At 49.7% G+C, this 14316-nt stretch overlaps 1 protein-coding gene across 2 annotated transcripts in view; it reads right to left on the reverse strand.

Annotated features, from left to right (window-relative positions):
* The window catches only part of Col26a1 (collagen type XXVI alpha 1 chain), a 135711-nt gene extending 128854 nt beyond the window's left edge, over positions 1-6857 (reverse strand). For both annotated transcript variants that reach the window (XM_085836333.1, XM_085836332.1), the window contains exon 1: positions 6563-6857. In XM_085836333.1, the coding sequence (XP_085692459.1) occupies positions 6563-6720 (158 nt within the window). In that variant the 5' untranslated portion in view covers positions 6721-6857. The remainder of the gene's footprint in view (positions 1-6562) is intronic.
* Positions 6858-14316: the final 7459 nt, after the last annotated feature.

Below are 14316 nucleotides of genomic sequence, written 5' to 3' on the forward strand. Positions count from 1 at the left end.
GGATCTCCAAGCCACCAAGGGTATCACAGTTGCTCTAGAATGCAAGGGACAGACTAAATGACAACTTTCCAGTAAGGCATTCTCTGAGTGTGCCCTGGCACTGCCAGCTCGGTGCAGGGACTGCAGTCAGGATGTCCTGAGTTGGAGAGCCCATTCCCTTATTTCCGTGAACCATGCATCTAGAACCCAGGGACAATAGCCTCCAGTGGGATGGAGAGAGGGGAAACCAAGGTGGACTTGAGAGGCTCCAAGATGGAGTGAGAGACTAGAAAACGATCTCTTGGGTAGCAATTTCCTCCAGTTCTAATACTCCATTCTTGAGTGAAGCTCTTTAAAACTCAGTAAGTTCCAAAGGGAGGCTTCTGAAAACTCAGGAAGTAAACAAGCAAACACACAAGTCTCTGGAAGTTCCTGAAATTTAAGAGATTCACAATGGCCCTCACCCAAGGTTCTATAAGCAGTAGACTACTGAGTAGAGGAGGCTACCCAGACTGCTGATCAGCCTGCAAGTTATCCAGAGAGCTCCATTTTTCATGAGCCATCACCCATGCTCTCAGGGATGCAGCTGCCTTGAATTACTCATGTTTTTGTAATTAACTCCTCACCCATCTTCCTGTGAGGAACTACAATTAACTCATTGGTTCACCAAGTTGGACTTTGATAGTGCCTTTGCCATGATCTCTGCTGGTTCCATATTTTGTGTGTGTAGAAGTCTGTTCTCATCTCTCCAGAAATAGTGTTACATAATACCATCCTAGAAAGGCCAGGAGGAGGCGAGAGGTAGCCTATCTCCTCAGTGGATATATTTCAGTGTCCTAGCAGATGTTACACAAAGTTAAAGAGAAGAATATTGAGTGGCTGGGGAGATGGATCAGCCATGAAAGTGCTTACCTTACAAGCCTGGGGACTTGAGTTTGACCCCCAGAACTCAGATTTTTAAAAAGCCAGGGACTTTGCAGTTGGCTTGGCAGTGGCGGTGCACACTTTTAATCCCTGCACTCTGGTGGCAGAAACAGGTGAATCTCTGAGTTCCAGGGCAACCTGATGTACAGAGAGAGCTCAAGGATAGCCAAGACTACACAGAGAAATCATGTTCCCCCTTCTTTCCCCCCCCCCAAAAAAAAAATCCAGGGGCTGGCTAAATGGCTCAGCAGGTAAAGGTCCTTGTCACCAAAACTGAAGATCTGAGTTCAATGTCTGGGGCCTACATTGTGGATGGAGAAAACCAACCACCTCCAAATGATCTCCACCTTCTGAGACACCTGGCCACTGTCCTGGGAGATGTCCTCAATGCTGCTCATTCCTGAGGAGGTAGAGATGGAGAGGGAGACAGAAGGAGCAGGAAGGAGGTTAAAGTGAGGGGGAGGGAGGGGTGGGAAGGCAATAGAGGAGCCAATAGTGGGGATAAGAATGGGGATACAGCCCTGTCATCACATTGAGGTTCGGAACCTTTCCCAAACAGGCCTGCCAGACAGTTTCCCAGTGGGACGCAGAATGGTTTCAGGTTCTGCGTTCACTCCATCCATCTGCACAGAGGACAGTCAGGAAATGGGCAAAAACTTTGCACATTGAGCCAAGATGTGATTGAGTTGTGTGTGGTTGTGTGTGTGTGTATGCGTGTGTGTGTGTGTGCATGCACATATGAGTGTGGAATCCAGCACCAGCGAGCCTATTGTCTCTACCGCCAGGGTGCTAGGGTCACAGTGGAGTACAGGGCCACAGGCAGCTTTTTATGTGACTGCTGGGGATTTGAACTCAGGGCCAAGGGCTTGCTGGGCAAGCACTTTAACTCACTAAGCCATCATCTTTCCTGGTCCCACAACTGAAATCCTACAAGAACAGAAACAAACACCCTGAGTAACCTGGGGTCTTCCCTGAGTAAGACCCCTCCTCATCTCTGAGAGGCGCCTGTGGAGCATGTGCCCTAGCTCTCTCTGTGACAGACTGAACCCCGAAACCCTAACACCAACAGCAGTCACCACCACTGGCGTTATGATTTAGAAGAGCTCGGAGCTTGTGCTGGGCGTGGTGGTGCACACCTTTAATCCCAGCACTCTGGAGGCAGAGGCAAGCAGATCACTGAGTTCAAGGCCAGCCAGGACAAGTTCTACAGAGCAATTTCCAGGACAGCCGGGGCTACACCTGTCTTGAAAAGGTGAGAGAGCAAGTGGTAGGGGAGACAGAGAGAGAGAGAGAGAGATGGGGCTGGCCAGCCTGAAGTAGAGCAAGGGACAATGGTCAGTAGTAAGAGGCAGAGGTGGCTCTGTCAGACAGAGAAGGACTGAGCACAAAGCTCAGCAGGTCTGACTCTCCTGATGGGAGGCCTGGGGATGTAGCCGAGGTTGTAAGAACACTAGCTCGGTGTGTAAGAGGTCCTGCCTGGGTTCAATCCCAAGCAATGTATGCACCAGGTATGCAAATGAGCACTTACAACCCCGGGAAGATCAGGAGTAGAGCATCATCCTTGGGAATTTCGAGGCTAGCCTGGATGATATGAGGCCCTGTATCAAAAGGCAAAAAGGAGAGGTCTGGGAGATACTCAGTCAGTAACATATCTGCCTTTCAAGAGCAATCCTCAGATCCTGTGGGGGGGGGGCGGGGGGCGGGAACCCAGGTGTGCTGGTACACGCTCAAAGTTCCTGTGCCCGGGAGACAAATAAGGACTCGCACTCCCTGGACAGCCAGCCTGGCCTCCTCAGTGAGGTCCGGGTCAGTAAGAAACCCTGTCTTATAACCAATCTAGATGGTGTCTCAGGAAGGATGCACAAAGTTGTCCTCTGTCCACCACATGTGTGTGCTCATTGGGGCATTTGAACATACGTGTGAACTCCGGTACATATCAACGCGTGGGCATGCATACACACATAAACAAACAGTTGGAACCTGAAAAAAGGAATGAGGCTAGATGAGTATTTGTCAATCTCCCAAATCCCTGCATCCCCTTCTGCTGCCAGCATCTCATGCCCACTGTGGTTTCCATGGGAACCTCATCATATGGAGCAGAAGACAGGTTCCGGGAGATTAAACAAGGCCATTCACTGGGACAATATCAGGTAGCATGGATCCTGAGAGATCGTCCACAGACCACTAAGACTGTACTTAAAAATGGCCTTCCAAAAAATTCAGGGGCTTTCTTGTAGTTTTCCCAAAGCAACTCCAACACAGAAACCCATGCTGGGCTTCTAACAGAGATGATCAAAGAGAGCCAACATGGACAGATGATCTGGGTCATGAGGGCTCAGATGAGAGATTGTGTTGTGGAGGAACAAGGCAGAGAGGTACAGATCTGGAACATTCTCCTCTGGCCATCACATGTGTATGCAAAGGGATGCACATCCAAACACACATGCACACATACATATGGCACACTCACACACATACAAATTAGCTAACAGAGTTTTATTAATAAAAATAATTCAAAAGGCCCTTGCCTAACACGTACAAAGCAGTGGGTTCACTCCCTGGACTACAGGGGTCGTAGGGGAAGCTGCGTGGCACCGCTTCATCCCATAAATGACATCACACCATACATGTATGTATGTATGTACTCTTCTATAATGTATGAGACTTTTTCACTTCTATCTTCACATATGGAAGCATACAAAGTCCACACTTTTGTGGGTGCTTGGAGATCTCTCCCAATAGGAACTTTGAAAAGATATTTCCGAACAGAATGAAAGCGATAAACTGGCAGGCAACCCTCTGTGTGTTTGGAGAATCCTTCTAATAGAAACTTTTGGAAGATATCTCCAAACAAAATGAAGGCAGTCGAGTTTCACGTGAACTTGTGTGTGTGCACATTTTGGTGTGTTTGTGTGCGTGCGCAGGGAGCGGGCAGAGGTCAAGGCCCTCAACTTGACTTTTTTGAGACTGGGTCTCTCACTGAAGCTGGAGCGCAATAGATCAGCTAGCCTTGCTGGCCAGCAAGTCCCAGGAATCCTCCTGTCTCAACCTCCCAACCCCTGGTACAGCAAGCACAGTAGCTCAGCACTGCAGCTCCCTGTGAACCACCTCTTCTGCCCCGACCAGCAAACCTTGGCAAAGGACAGGGATCTTCCAAGGGTGACGCTCCATGGCTCCCAGCACGCACCGTTCTGCTTTCCTCGCTGCAAACACTGATAACATTCCTGGTCATGGTCATTGAGTCTGGTATCTACTTATCCAAACTTGGCTGAATCCCGAGATGCAAATCTAGAGATTAGGGGAAGTGTGTGTGTGTGTGTGTGTGTGTGTAGTCCTCTGGCTTAGTCCCAAGATTCTCTCTATACTCAATAACTGCTCAAACACAGTATTACAAACACATAGAAAAACTGCTTTCCAAGGCAGGCATAACAGTACATGACTGCAACCCTAGCTACTTTGGAAGTTGAAGAAGAAGGGTTACCGGACTGAGGCCAGCGTGTGATACACAAGTGTAAGACCAGCCCAGGCACCTTAGAGAGACTCCATCCCAGATTTTAAGTTTTAAAGGGAGCTGGAGAGAGGACTCTACAGGTAAGGCAGCTTGCTGCACAAGTGTGAGGACCCGAGTTTGAATCTCCAGCACCTGTGTTCAGTTTTGTTCCAAAATGAAATCACAGCTCACACTATACAAAATGGTCTACAATTTCCCAAGCTTGCTTACATCTTCACATATGGAAGTGTGCACAGTCCACACTGCTGTGGGTGTCTGTGTTTGCAGCTCTCTCCCAATAGAAGCTTCTAGAAAGTTATTTCCCAACAAAATAAAATCACAGGCAAACTGGCAATAATAGAACCTGGGACCTACTTCCTAGCTTCCATAACGGGGGAGGCAGTGAGAAAGCGACGATAGAACAAGTTTGGCAGTCAATCCTGCGTGTTGACAATGAACTCAAAGAGTGAGACTCTAAATTCAAAAGGCAGTTTTATTTTTTAAAGTGTGTGTGTGTGTGTGTGTGTGTGTGTGTACGCCTAAGTGTGAGCGCAGTGCCCGCCCTCAGAGACCAGAAGAGAACCTCAGATGCCTGGAGCTGGAGATATGAGCAAGGGGGTTAGTTCTGGGAGACCCACGCAGTGGGCGCTGAGAACCAAACTCGGGTTCTCTGCAAGAGTCACTTAATTCCTTAATCCTGTGGCGGTGTGAGGATCAAAATACACCGCGTGGAGCTAGTACAGATGCGAGGATTGGAGAGATAGTCGAATAGGAAAGTTAAATTCGGTAAGATTAGCAAACAACTCAGTAATATATATTTGGGTGCGCTGCCTTTTCTTTGAAAATTCAAAAACCATTGAGACAGCGCTAAACCATCGGAGGAGGATAGCGCGCCACCTGGCGGTAGATGGAAGCAACGGACAGGTCCAGGCACTGAGGGCTGAGTGACCCCGCGCCTCCACCAAGCCCACTGCGGAGCCGTGGGATCGGGGTGGGTACCCTGTTCCAGAGTGAATTAGACAGCCAAATTTTCTTCGGCCCCCTCGAACCCCAAAGGCCGAATGGAATGGGCTCTCCAGTGTCGCCAGGCGACCGAAAGGACTCATGGCCTTGGTAACTCTGGGAGCTGTGGAACACAAAGCCAAGGCCGCGCAGGTGAGCCCGGCTACTCTGTGGGGGCTGAACCCGGAGTCTTGTGAGTCCCAGGAGCTCCCTCTGCGACTCCCGGATGCAAGTCGGTGCCATCTCCATTCGAAGCCCAGGGCCGATGGGCACAGGGGAAAAAAAAAACGGAGTGGGCGCGACCGGAGACCACCAAGGCTGGGGCCCCGGGTTTCCAGAACCCCTCTCACACAAGTTGGCTCCCCGAAGTCTTTAGGCCCGGGGTCCCAGCAAATGATCACAATATCTATTCCCTCTCCTGCACCCGACCACAAGGCTCCTATGGTCGTTCGTTCCAGGCGTCTGTAGTCCCCAGGCCTGCGTCCTTAGCACTGGGCTACTGTGCCTCAGAGGCCACCCCACTGTTCCCCATCTCGCTTTCGGTCTCCGTGCCCTCAGGCCTCGTGGTACAAGTCCGATGTCCTTCCTTCCCAATCACTGGACCACTTTGCCTCTTAGTCTCTGTGGTGCGTCCCCAAGCACAGAGCACTCAGCAGGGGGTCACTGCGCCTTGGAGAGCGCACTGGCTCTAATTCTCACGCCCCCGTGTCCTGAATCCCCCAACATCCAGCCACCACTCCTCGGAGTCCTCACTGTCCTTTGATCTAGTTCCTGCGCCCCCAGCCCCTAGCCATTACGCCTCAGAATCCCCACTGCCCGGCGATCCAGCTCCGCGGCGCCCCAAACTCATGCCTTTCGACCCCAACACCCAACAGACCTCAACTCCTCGGATCCCCTGTTGTCCCTCGATCTGGCCCTCACGCCGTCGAGCCTCTGATCTCCTAACATTCGACCACCTTTTCTGTGGTCCAGTCCTTGGTCCGCTATCCCGCGGCCCCCCAGCACCGGGCCAGTGTTCTTCACAGCCCCCGATGTCGCTGGATCCAACCCTCCGCGACCCTGGCTCACTGTCCTGCGTTACTAGTACCGGGTCACGGCTCTTCCGAGCCCCCGCTGTCCCTGGATCCAACCATCGTGCCCCCAGGCCCGGTCACTGGTTTTACTCACCGGCGACTCGAGTAGCCGTTGCCGGGGGAGCCGGCGCCCTGCTCCGGGTAGCCGTGCTGCTGCAAGGCTGCTGCCGGGAACGGGTAGAGAAAGCCGGTGGCCAGCGCCGACCCGCACAAGCAGCAGCACGCCCATGGTAACAGCAAAACCAGCTTCATTTTGCACGGCTCTCCCACGGGGACCTAGGGTCCCGGGAGCCGGGGGACGATCAGGAGTGCCCCAGACCGCTTGACTGACCCTGTTGCCCCAGGCTGGAGCGCAGGGAGCCAGCCGGTGAAGTCAGGGTCGGAGGTGGAAGTCGTCTGGGGGGGGGGGCGCCCACGCCTCTCCAGGGCCGCCTTTTCAAATTCGGCGAGGTGGGCTCTGCGCAGTCGAAGGGGGCGTGGGTCTTTCATTTTAACCCTCAGCGGTCCAGGACTGAGGAGGTGGCTACCAAGCCGGGGGTACCCCCCAGGGACACACATGTTTCCAAACACTAAATCTTACACTGTGGGCCCTTATACACATTTTGAACTTTCTATACCAAGGTGGAGGAGGATTTGGTCCCTCTTCAGTACCCAGTCTTTGATCAAACACCGTGGCACTGTGAGATATCACTATCTCCATTTTTCAGAGGTAGATCTTGGACTCAAGGAAAGTTAAGCAAGGTTCTGAGGTAAAACTGTGTGCTACAGAAACTTGACACCCATATAAAAAGCCAGCCATGGGCACTTAACCCCATCCCTAGAGCCTCCAGCCCTGGGACTTCTGACCTGGCTCAAGGTTCAGTGAGGGAAACCCTGACTGGAGGTAAGAAAACCAAGAGGACTAGAGCCGGACACCCTATGTTGCTCTCTGGCCTCAATTTACCCATGTGCACGTGTGTGCATAAGCCCCCCCTCACACACATTTAAGCCTAGCTAGTGTGCACCCCTATAATCCCAAGACTCCACATGCTGATTTTGAGTTTGGGGCCAGCCTAAGCTTCATAGTGAGCCCCTGTGTCAACAGTAACCCAGAAAGTACAAACGGAGTTCTGCTTCTGATAGTAGCACCCACAGCACAGGCCAGTTGACAGCAATGTGGAATATTCTGGTCTTTCTCGTTAGTCACGGTGTGGAGGGAAGGTTAGAAGACAAGAGTATTTTCAAATCCAGGCGAAGAGGAGGCTGTGACCTAACCATTTGTTGAATGTCGCCAGTACCCATGAGGCACCCTTCAGATTCCTTTGGGAGGAGGCGCTGAACACCCCTCCCCATAAAGTGGGGGTCCTCCAAATTCTTCAGAGCCGGAGGGAGACATGGATGGGGAGTGTGAAAAAAGGTCCTAGGTCTAAGACACACATCCCATGAAGGGACTATCTACTCTGTGAAGACTAACCCGGCCTCCGAGACTCATGAGAGCTTGGGAAGGGTGGACGTTCCACAAAATAAACCAGAGCCAGGCTGAGCATGGCAGTGCATATCTGTGATTCCAGTTCTAGGAAGTTGGAAGCAGGAGTATTGGTCAGCCTGGGCTACATAACAAGACTTGGTAACAGACAAAAAGAACTAAGTTGGGATTGGAGGGACTCTCGGGAAGGGATGGGCGATTTAGGGGAGAAGGTAAAGAGAGTTGATATATTGGGGTACCCATGCTAGAAGGTACCTGTGAGTTATGTATCTATCTATAGGACTATATTAGACCAGATAGCAAGTCACCGGAGTGGGTGGCTCACTCTCCTAACACCAGTCCTACAGCCAGATGGCATGGGAGACTATAATTCCAGCCCCAAGCAATAGGAACAAGACTTTGAATCCAGCCTGAACTATATAGTGAGAACCAGTCTCAGATGGGCGCAGGGTCGGGGGGGAGATTCCTGAAAATGTAGCTCGGAGTTCTTGTCCAGAATCCTCCCAGCAAAGTGCTGGGCTGTGGCTCGGTGGTAGAGCCCCTGCCTAAAATCCTCAGTGAGGGGCTGGGGGCGTGGCTCAGTGGTAGAGCCCCTGCCTAGAATCTCCCAGGGAGGGGCTGGGGGCGTGGCTCAGTGGTAGAGCCCCTGCCTAGAATCCCCTAGGGAGGGGCTGGGGGCGTGGCTCAGTGGTAGAGCCCCTGCCTAGAATCCCCCAGTGAGGGGCTGGGGGCGTGGCTCAGTGGTAGAGCCCCTGCCTAGAATCCCCCAGGGAGGGGCTAGGGGCGTGGCTCAGTGGTAGAGCCCCTGCCTAGAATCCCCCAGGGAGGGGCTAGGGGCGTGGCTCAGTGGTAGAGCCCCTGCCTAGAATCCCCCAGGGAGGGGCTAGGGGCGTGGCTCAGTGGTAGACTGCCCGCAGCTTGTACAAAGATGTAGATCAGATCCCTAGTGCGCTGTCTCTCTCTCTCTCTCTCTCTCTCTCTCTCTCTCTCTCTCTCTCTCTCTCTGTGTGTGTGTGTGTGTGTGTGCGTGTGTGTGTATGTGTGTGTGTGTGTCCTTAATCCTCTACTGCTCATGCTTTGACGTCATCAATCTACTCCTGTCTCCAAGAGAGCAGTGGGTGCACACAACTATTTGAAGTTGCTTTTTGTTTCCTTTGGAGTTTTTAAAATGGGGTTTCTCTGTGTAGCCCTGGCTGCCCTGGAATTAGCTCTGTAGACTAGACTAACCTCAGACTCACAGACCAAACTGTCTCTGCCTCTCAATCGCCAGGACTAAAGGTGTGTGCCTCCGTGCCTGGCATGTCTCCTTTTCTTGATCGTTGGGATTACATGTATATGTCACCCTGCCTAGTTCACGCAGTGCCAAGACCGCAGCTCAAGGCTACCTGCGTGCTAGGTTAGGTGAGCGGACCAAACCCAGGTTGTTATTATTTTCTAAAGTAATTTTTATTAATTGGCAAACAAAATCATGGCTTTCATTATGGCATTTGTACACAAGGCACAGTGAGTGTATTCTTTTGATTTGCTATAGACGAGGATGCTTGGAGAGGTTAGGTGACTCCTCTAAGGTCACACAGCTGGTGCTGTGGAATGGGCCTCTGCGGCAGCTGTTCTCTTTGGGGACGGGAGAGCAGATACCACAGACGCTTTCTCCACGCTCTCTCCCATTCCCCACTGCTGGGTGGTGCTGCACCTGAAAATTTTTTCAAGGGGAGCAACTTTGGAGCCTGGCAGTGGTGGCATATACCTTTCATCCCAGCATCCTAGCACTTGGGAGGCAGAGGCAGATCTCTGAGTTTGAGACCAGCCTGGTCTACAGAGAGAGTTCCAGGAAGCCAGGGCTACACAGAGAAACCCTGTCTTTGAAAACCCTATCTTAGGGGCCTGGACTGTTCTTCCAGAGGACCTGAGTTCAATTCCCAGCAATCACGTGGTGGCTCACAACCATCTGTAATGGGATCTGATGCCCTCTTCTGATGTGTCTGAAGAGAGCAATGGTGTACTCTTATACATAAAATAAATAAATAAATCTTTAAAAAGAAAAAGAAAACCCTATCTTAAACAAAACAACAGTAAAAACAAAAAAAAAAAAAAGGAAGGAAGAAAGAAAAGAAACAGAGACAAGAGTAATTTAAGGTCACCCTTGGCTACATAAAGAATTTGAGGCCATCCTGGGCTACATGAGTCTTTGTTCCTAAAGCAAAATAATGTTAACAGCATCTAATTTATGGATTTGCTGAGGAGATCAAATGAATTGTTCAGACAATGTACTTGGAACTATGTGCCTGAAATATTATAGCCATCAATAAAAACTAATGTGTATTATTATTTAACTGAAGGACACCTGGTATCCAATCAGGTGGGAACAGCCAATAGACTGTTCATATACAGAACACAGGTTCCCTCAGAGATCCAAACTCAACACATCTTTGTTTGTGTGTGGTGCTGGGAATTGAACTCAAGAATCTTCGTTCACACCAGACAAACCCTTTATCAATTGAGCAATATCCCCAGCCCCTGGTACATCTCTTTGTTCTAATTGTTGTTGTTCTATCATATCTGTAATGTTAACACTCGGGAGACAGGGACAAACAAAAACAGAAGATCCTACTGGGAAGGTGTGGTTTATATGACTTTTTTTTTTCAATGCTTATTTTTTTAATTGAGGGGAGAGGGCAGAGCACACAGCAGACCCCAGGTGTGGAGGTCAGAGGACAGACAACTCATGAAAGTCAGGGTTTTTTTTCCACCAGTGGCCCCCAGGGATTAAGTAGAGGTACAAGGATAGTCAGAGGCAAGCACCTTTGTCCTGTGAGCCACCTCTCTCTCCAGTCAGAATTCCATTCAAGGTAAAGCGGTGTGTGGTGGTGCATGCCTGTAATTTCAGCATTTGGGGGGGCTGGGAAAGGAAGATCTGGAGTTCGGAGTCATCCTCAGATACATAGTGAGTTCAAGGCCAGCCTAAGCTATGTAAGGACTCTGTGTTGAAAAAAATAATAATAATAACAACAAACAATAAAAAAATTTAAAATAAAGGATAAACTTTCTAAGTGCTGGGCAGAAATTTAGGGACATTCCAGCAGCCTGGGAGTCCAGCACTCCTGGGAGAAGCCAGCAAAAGACAAATGCATTCTCTAAACTAGAATGTTCACAACTGCTGTTGCTACAGCTGCCATCCCCGCCCCCGCAGCGCTGCCCCAGGGGCCTCTGATCAGTTCTCCACACGGGCATTTGTCTGTGTTTCAAAACTGTGTTCCCAGCATTCCTGAAATACATGGGGAAACTTCCGGAGAGGGGGAAGCCATTGTTCATTTTCCAAGAGCCCCAGAAATCCAGCATCGGAAGTCTGGAGCTGAGAACAGATGCGGGTGCTGGTAAAGTGCTTACTTTGCAAGCATAAGGGTTTGAGGTAGATTAACCAGCCCCCAGAAGAAGTTAACTGGGGGCTGGTGAGGTCAGTGGGCAAAGGCGCTGGCAGCCAGACCTGGCCTGCCGAGTTCCATCCCCAGACCACATACGTGGAAAGAGAGACTCCCACAGGTTGTCTCCTCTGACCGCCACACATACACCAGGGCATATACACATGCACTCAATAAATAAAACGTCATTTAAATAAATACAATCAGGGCATGGCAGTGCAGGCTTGTAATCCCAGGTCCCAGTGAAAGATTGTCACACACACACACACACAAAGTAGACAATGTATGAGAAATTCCATACAGTCATCTAGCCTACACACACACACACACACACACACACACACACATACACACACACACACACCCTTAGATCCTCATCCTCCCGCAGCAATACCTTATGTGGGCGGGTCAGAGCTTGTAGTGTCCCTAACTGGCAAACAGAAGTGACTTGTCCAGGATCTCCTCCTCCCCTCCTTCCACGATGAAGACCCTGCTGCTTATTCAAAGGTCATGGGGTGAGGGGTCAGGGGTGGGAATCATGACCAGAGTCTTGAACTCACTGGACACGTGCTGGTTGTGAAGCCCGATTTGCCTGCCTCTGAGCTGGAGCTCCGTGGCGGTGTGTTTGGCTAGCATACACATATACAAGGGGCCGGAGTCCCATCCCCCGTACCACAAGAAAACAACAACAAACTACAAATATTCTTTGAGCTAGATATGGTGGTATAGAACTGTTATCCCGGCAGTAATGAGACTGAGGAAGGAGGGTCATAAGGTCCAGAATGAAAAACAAACAAACAAAAACCTTGGAGAAAGAGAGAAAGATGGAGGGGGAAAGGAAGGAGGAGGGGAGGAAGGGAAGGGAGGCAGGGGTAGGGGGAGAGAAGGGAAGAGAGAAGGGGAGAGAAAGAAGGAGGAGGAGAAGAGAAAGAAGGAAGGAAGGAAGGAAGGAAGGAAGGAAGGAAGGAAGGAAGGAAGGAAGGAAGGAAGGAAGGGAAAGAAAGAAAGAGAGAAAGAGAGAAAGAGAGAAAGAGAAAAAGAGAGAAAGAAAGAAAGAAAGAAAGAAAGAAAGAAAGAAAGAAAGAAAGAAAGAAAGAAAGAAAGAGAAGCAAGGTAGTACAGAGAAAGCAGTTTTTGCAAATACTAGCTTGCCAGCTTTTCTGATAAGAGAATAGCACCAGCATCCTCTCCAGCCCACAGAAAGCAACCTTCACTTTTGCTGAAGTCAGCAGAGCCCCTGCGCGGAGAAGTCAATACTGAGCAAGCTGGGGCCAAGGTAAATAGTGACCTCTTGGCATGATAAATCTTACTGTTAATCTAAAACAGGAATCTCTCCCAACCACCACCATCGGCCCCAGGTTGCCCCATAACCGGACACGGATCCTGCAGGTCTCAGGAAAGCAGAGGGAAGCTTCGACTCTTGACTCTGCTTTCTCCCGATGCACCACCCGCTCCCAGCTGTTTCGGGTCTCAGAATAACAAGATAATGGTCTGGAGAGCACTCTGCTGGGAACAGCAACGCCAAACCGGAAGGGCTTCTTGCTTCTGCACCCAGTACTCTGTGCTTGACTGTGGATATCACAGAAGAGCCTGAATTGAGTTTTCCTCTTTGCCAGAACTCCCCAAAAGTCCACTTAGCATCTCTGAAAGCAATGACTCCTTTGCTGAGCACTTCTGTTAAGTAGAAATCGGCCTAGTGCCTAGAGGGACCTAGATGACCAGAAGACATCTCCTGAGGATTTGGGGTGAGACCAGATGGTAGAGGGCTTGACTAGCATGCTCGAAGCCCGAAATTCCATCGCTGGCATCACATACACCAGATATGTAATTCCAGCACGCAGGAGGGGAGGTAGACGGATCTGATCAGGGTCATTCTTGGCAAAATAGCAAGTTTGAGGTCAGCCTGGATTATGTGAAACTCTATCCTACCAAAGAAGTAAAATAAAACCGGGCGGGGTGATGCACGCCTTTAATCCCAGCACTGGGGGGGGGGGGGGGCAGAGACAGACGGATTTCTGAGTTCGAGCCCAGCCTGGTCTACAAAGTGAGTTCCAAAAGTAAAACTTAAAAATCTATCTGAGACTATCTCAAAAAAAAATTACAAAGGTACAAGAAGATGGTGAACTGGTTGGCCATTGTGATGGTTACTCTCGACTGTCACGTTGACACAATCTGAAATCACTTGGAAAGAGAGTCACAATGAGGATTTTCTTGATCAGGTTGGACTGTGAGCATGTCTGTGAGGTGTTGTCTTGATTAGTGGGAAGACCCAGCCCACTGTGGGTGACACCATTCCCTAGGCAGAGATCCTGGGTTATATCAGCGTGGAGGAAGCCCTGAGCATCCACGTGTATGTATTCACTCATTACTCTCTGCCATTGAAAGGCTTTTTTGGTTTGTTTGGTGGTTTTTTTTTTTTAATTTCAAGTCTTTATCAACTACAAAACTTAAAGGCATAAAATAATAATCTAGTTTGAAAAGTGCCTATGAGAGCTGGAGAGATGGCTCAGCGGATACGAGCACTGACTGCTGCTCTTCCAGAGGTCCTGAGTTCAATTCCCAACAGCCACACGGTGGCTCACAACCATCTGTAATGGGGTCTGATGCTCTCTTCTGGTGTGTCTGAAGAGAGCGACAGTGTATTCACATTAAATAAATGAAATCTTTTTAAGTGCCAATGAATAAATATCTGCCATCAGTTTCTCGATGGATTTTTCACTGTAGACAATTCTTTATGGGTTTTCTTTTTCTTGTTCTTATATATTTGTGGTCTATTTGCTTATTATTAAATAACCATAATATTTTTGGAATTAAATTTCTTCAGGCAGTGGAAGGTTCTCCACTTCCATCACTTCAGGGTTTTTGTTTTTTGTTTTTTGTTTTCTGTATTTCTGAGTCAGGATCTTATTTAGCTCAGGCTGGGCTCCTATTTACTATGTAGCCAAGGTTGACTTGAGCAGACCC

The sequence above is a fragment of the Mus caroli genome, unplaced genomic scaffold, assembly GCF_978045245.1.
Source record: "Mus caroli unplaced genomic scaffold, Mus_caroli_1 scaffold_4, whole genome shotgun sequence".
NCBI lineage: Eukaryota > Metazoa > Chordata > Mammalia > Rodentia > Muridae > Mus > Mus caroli.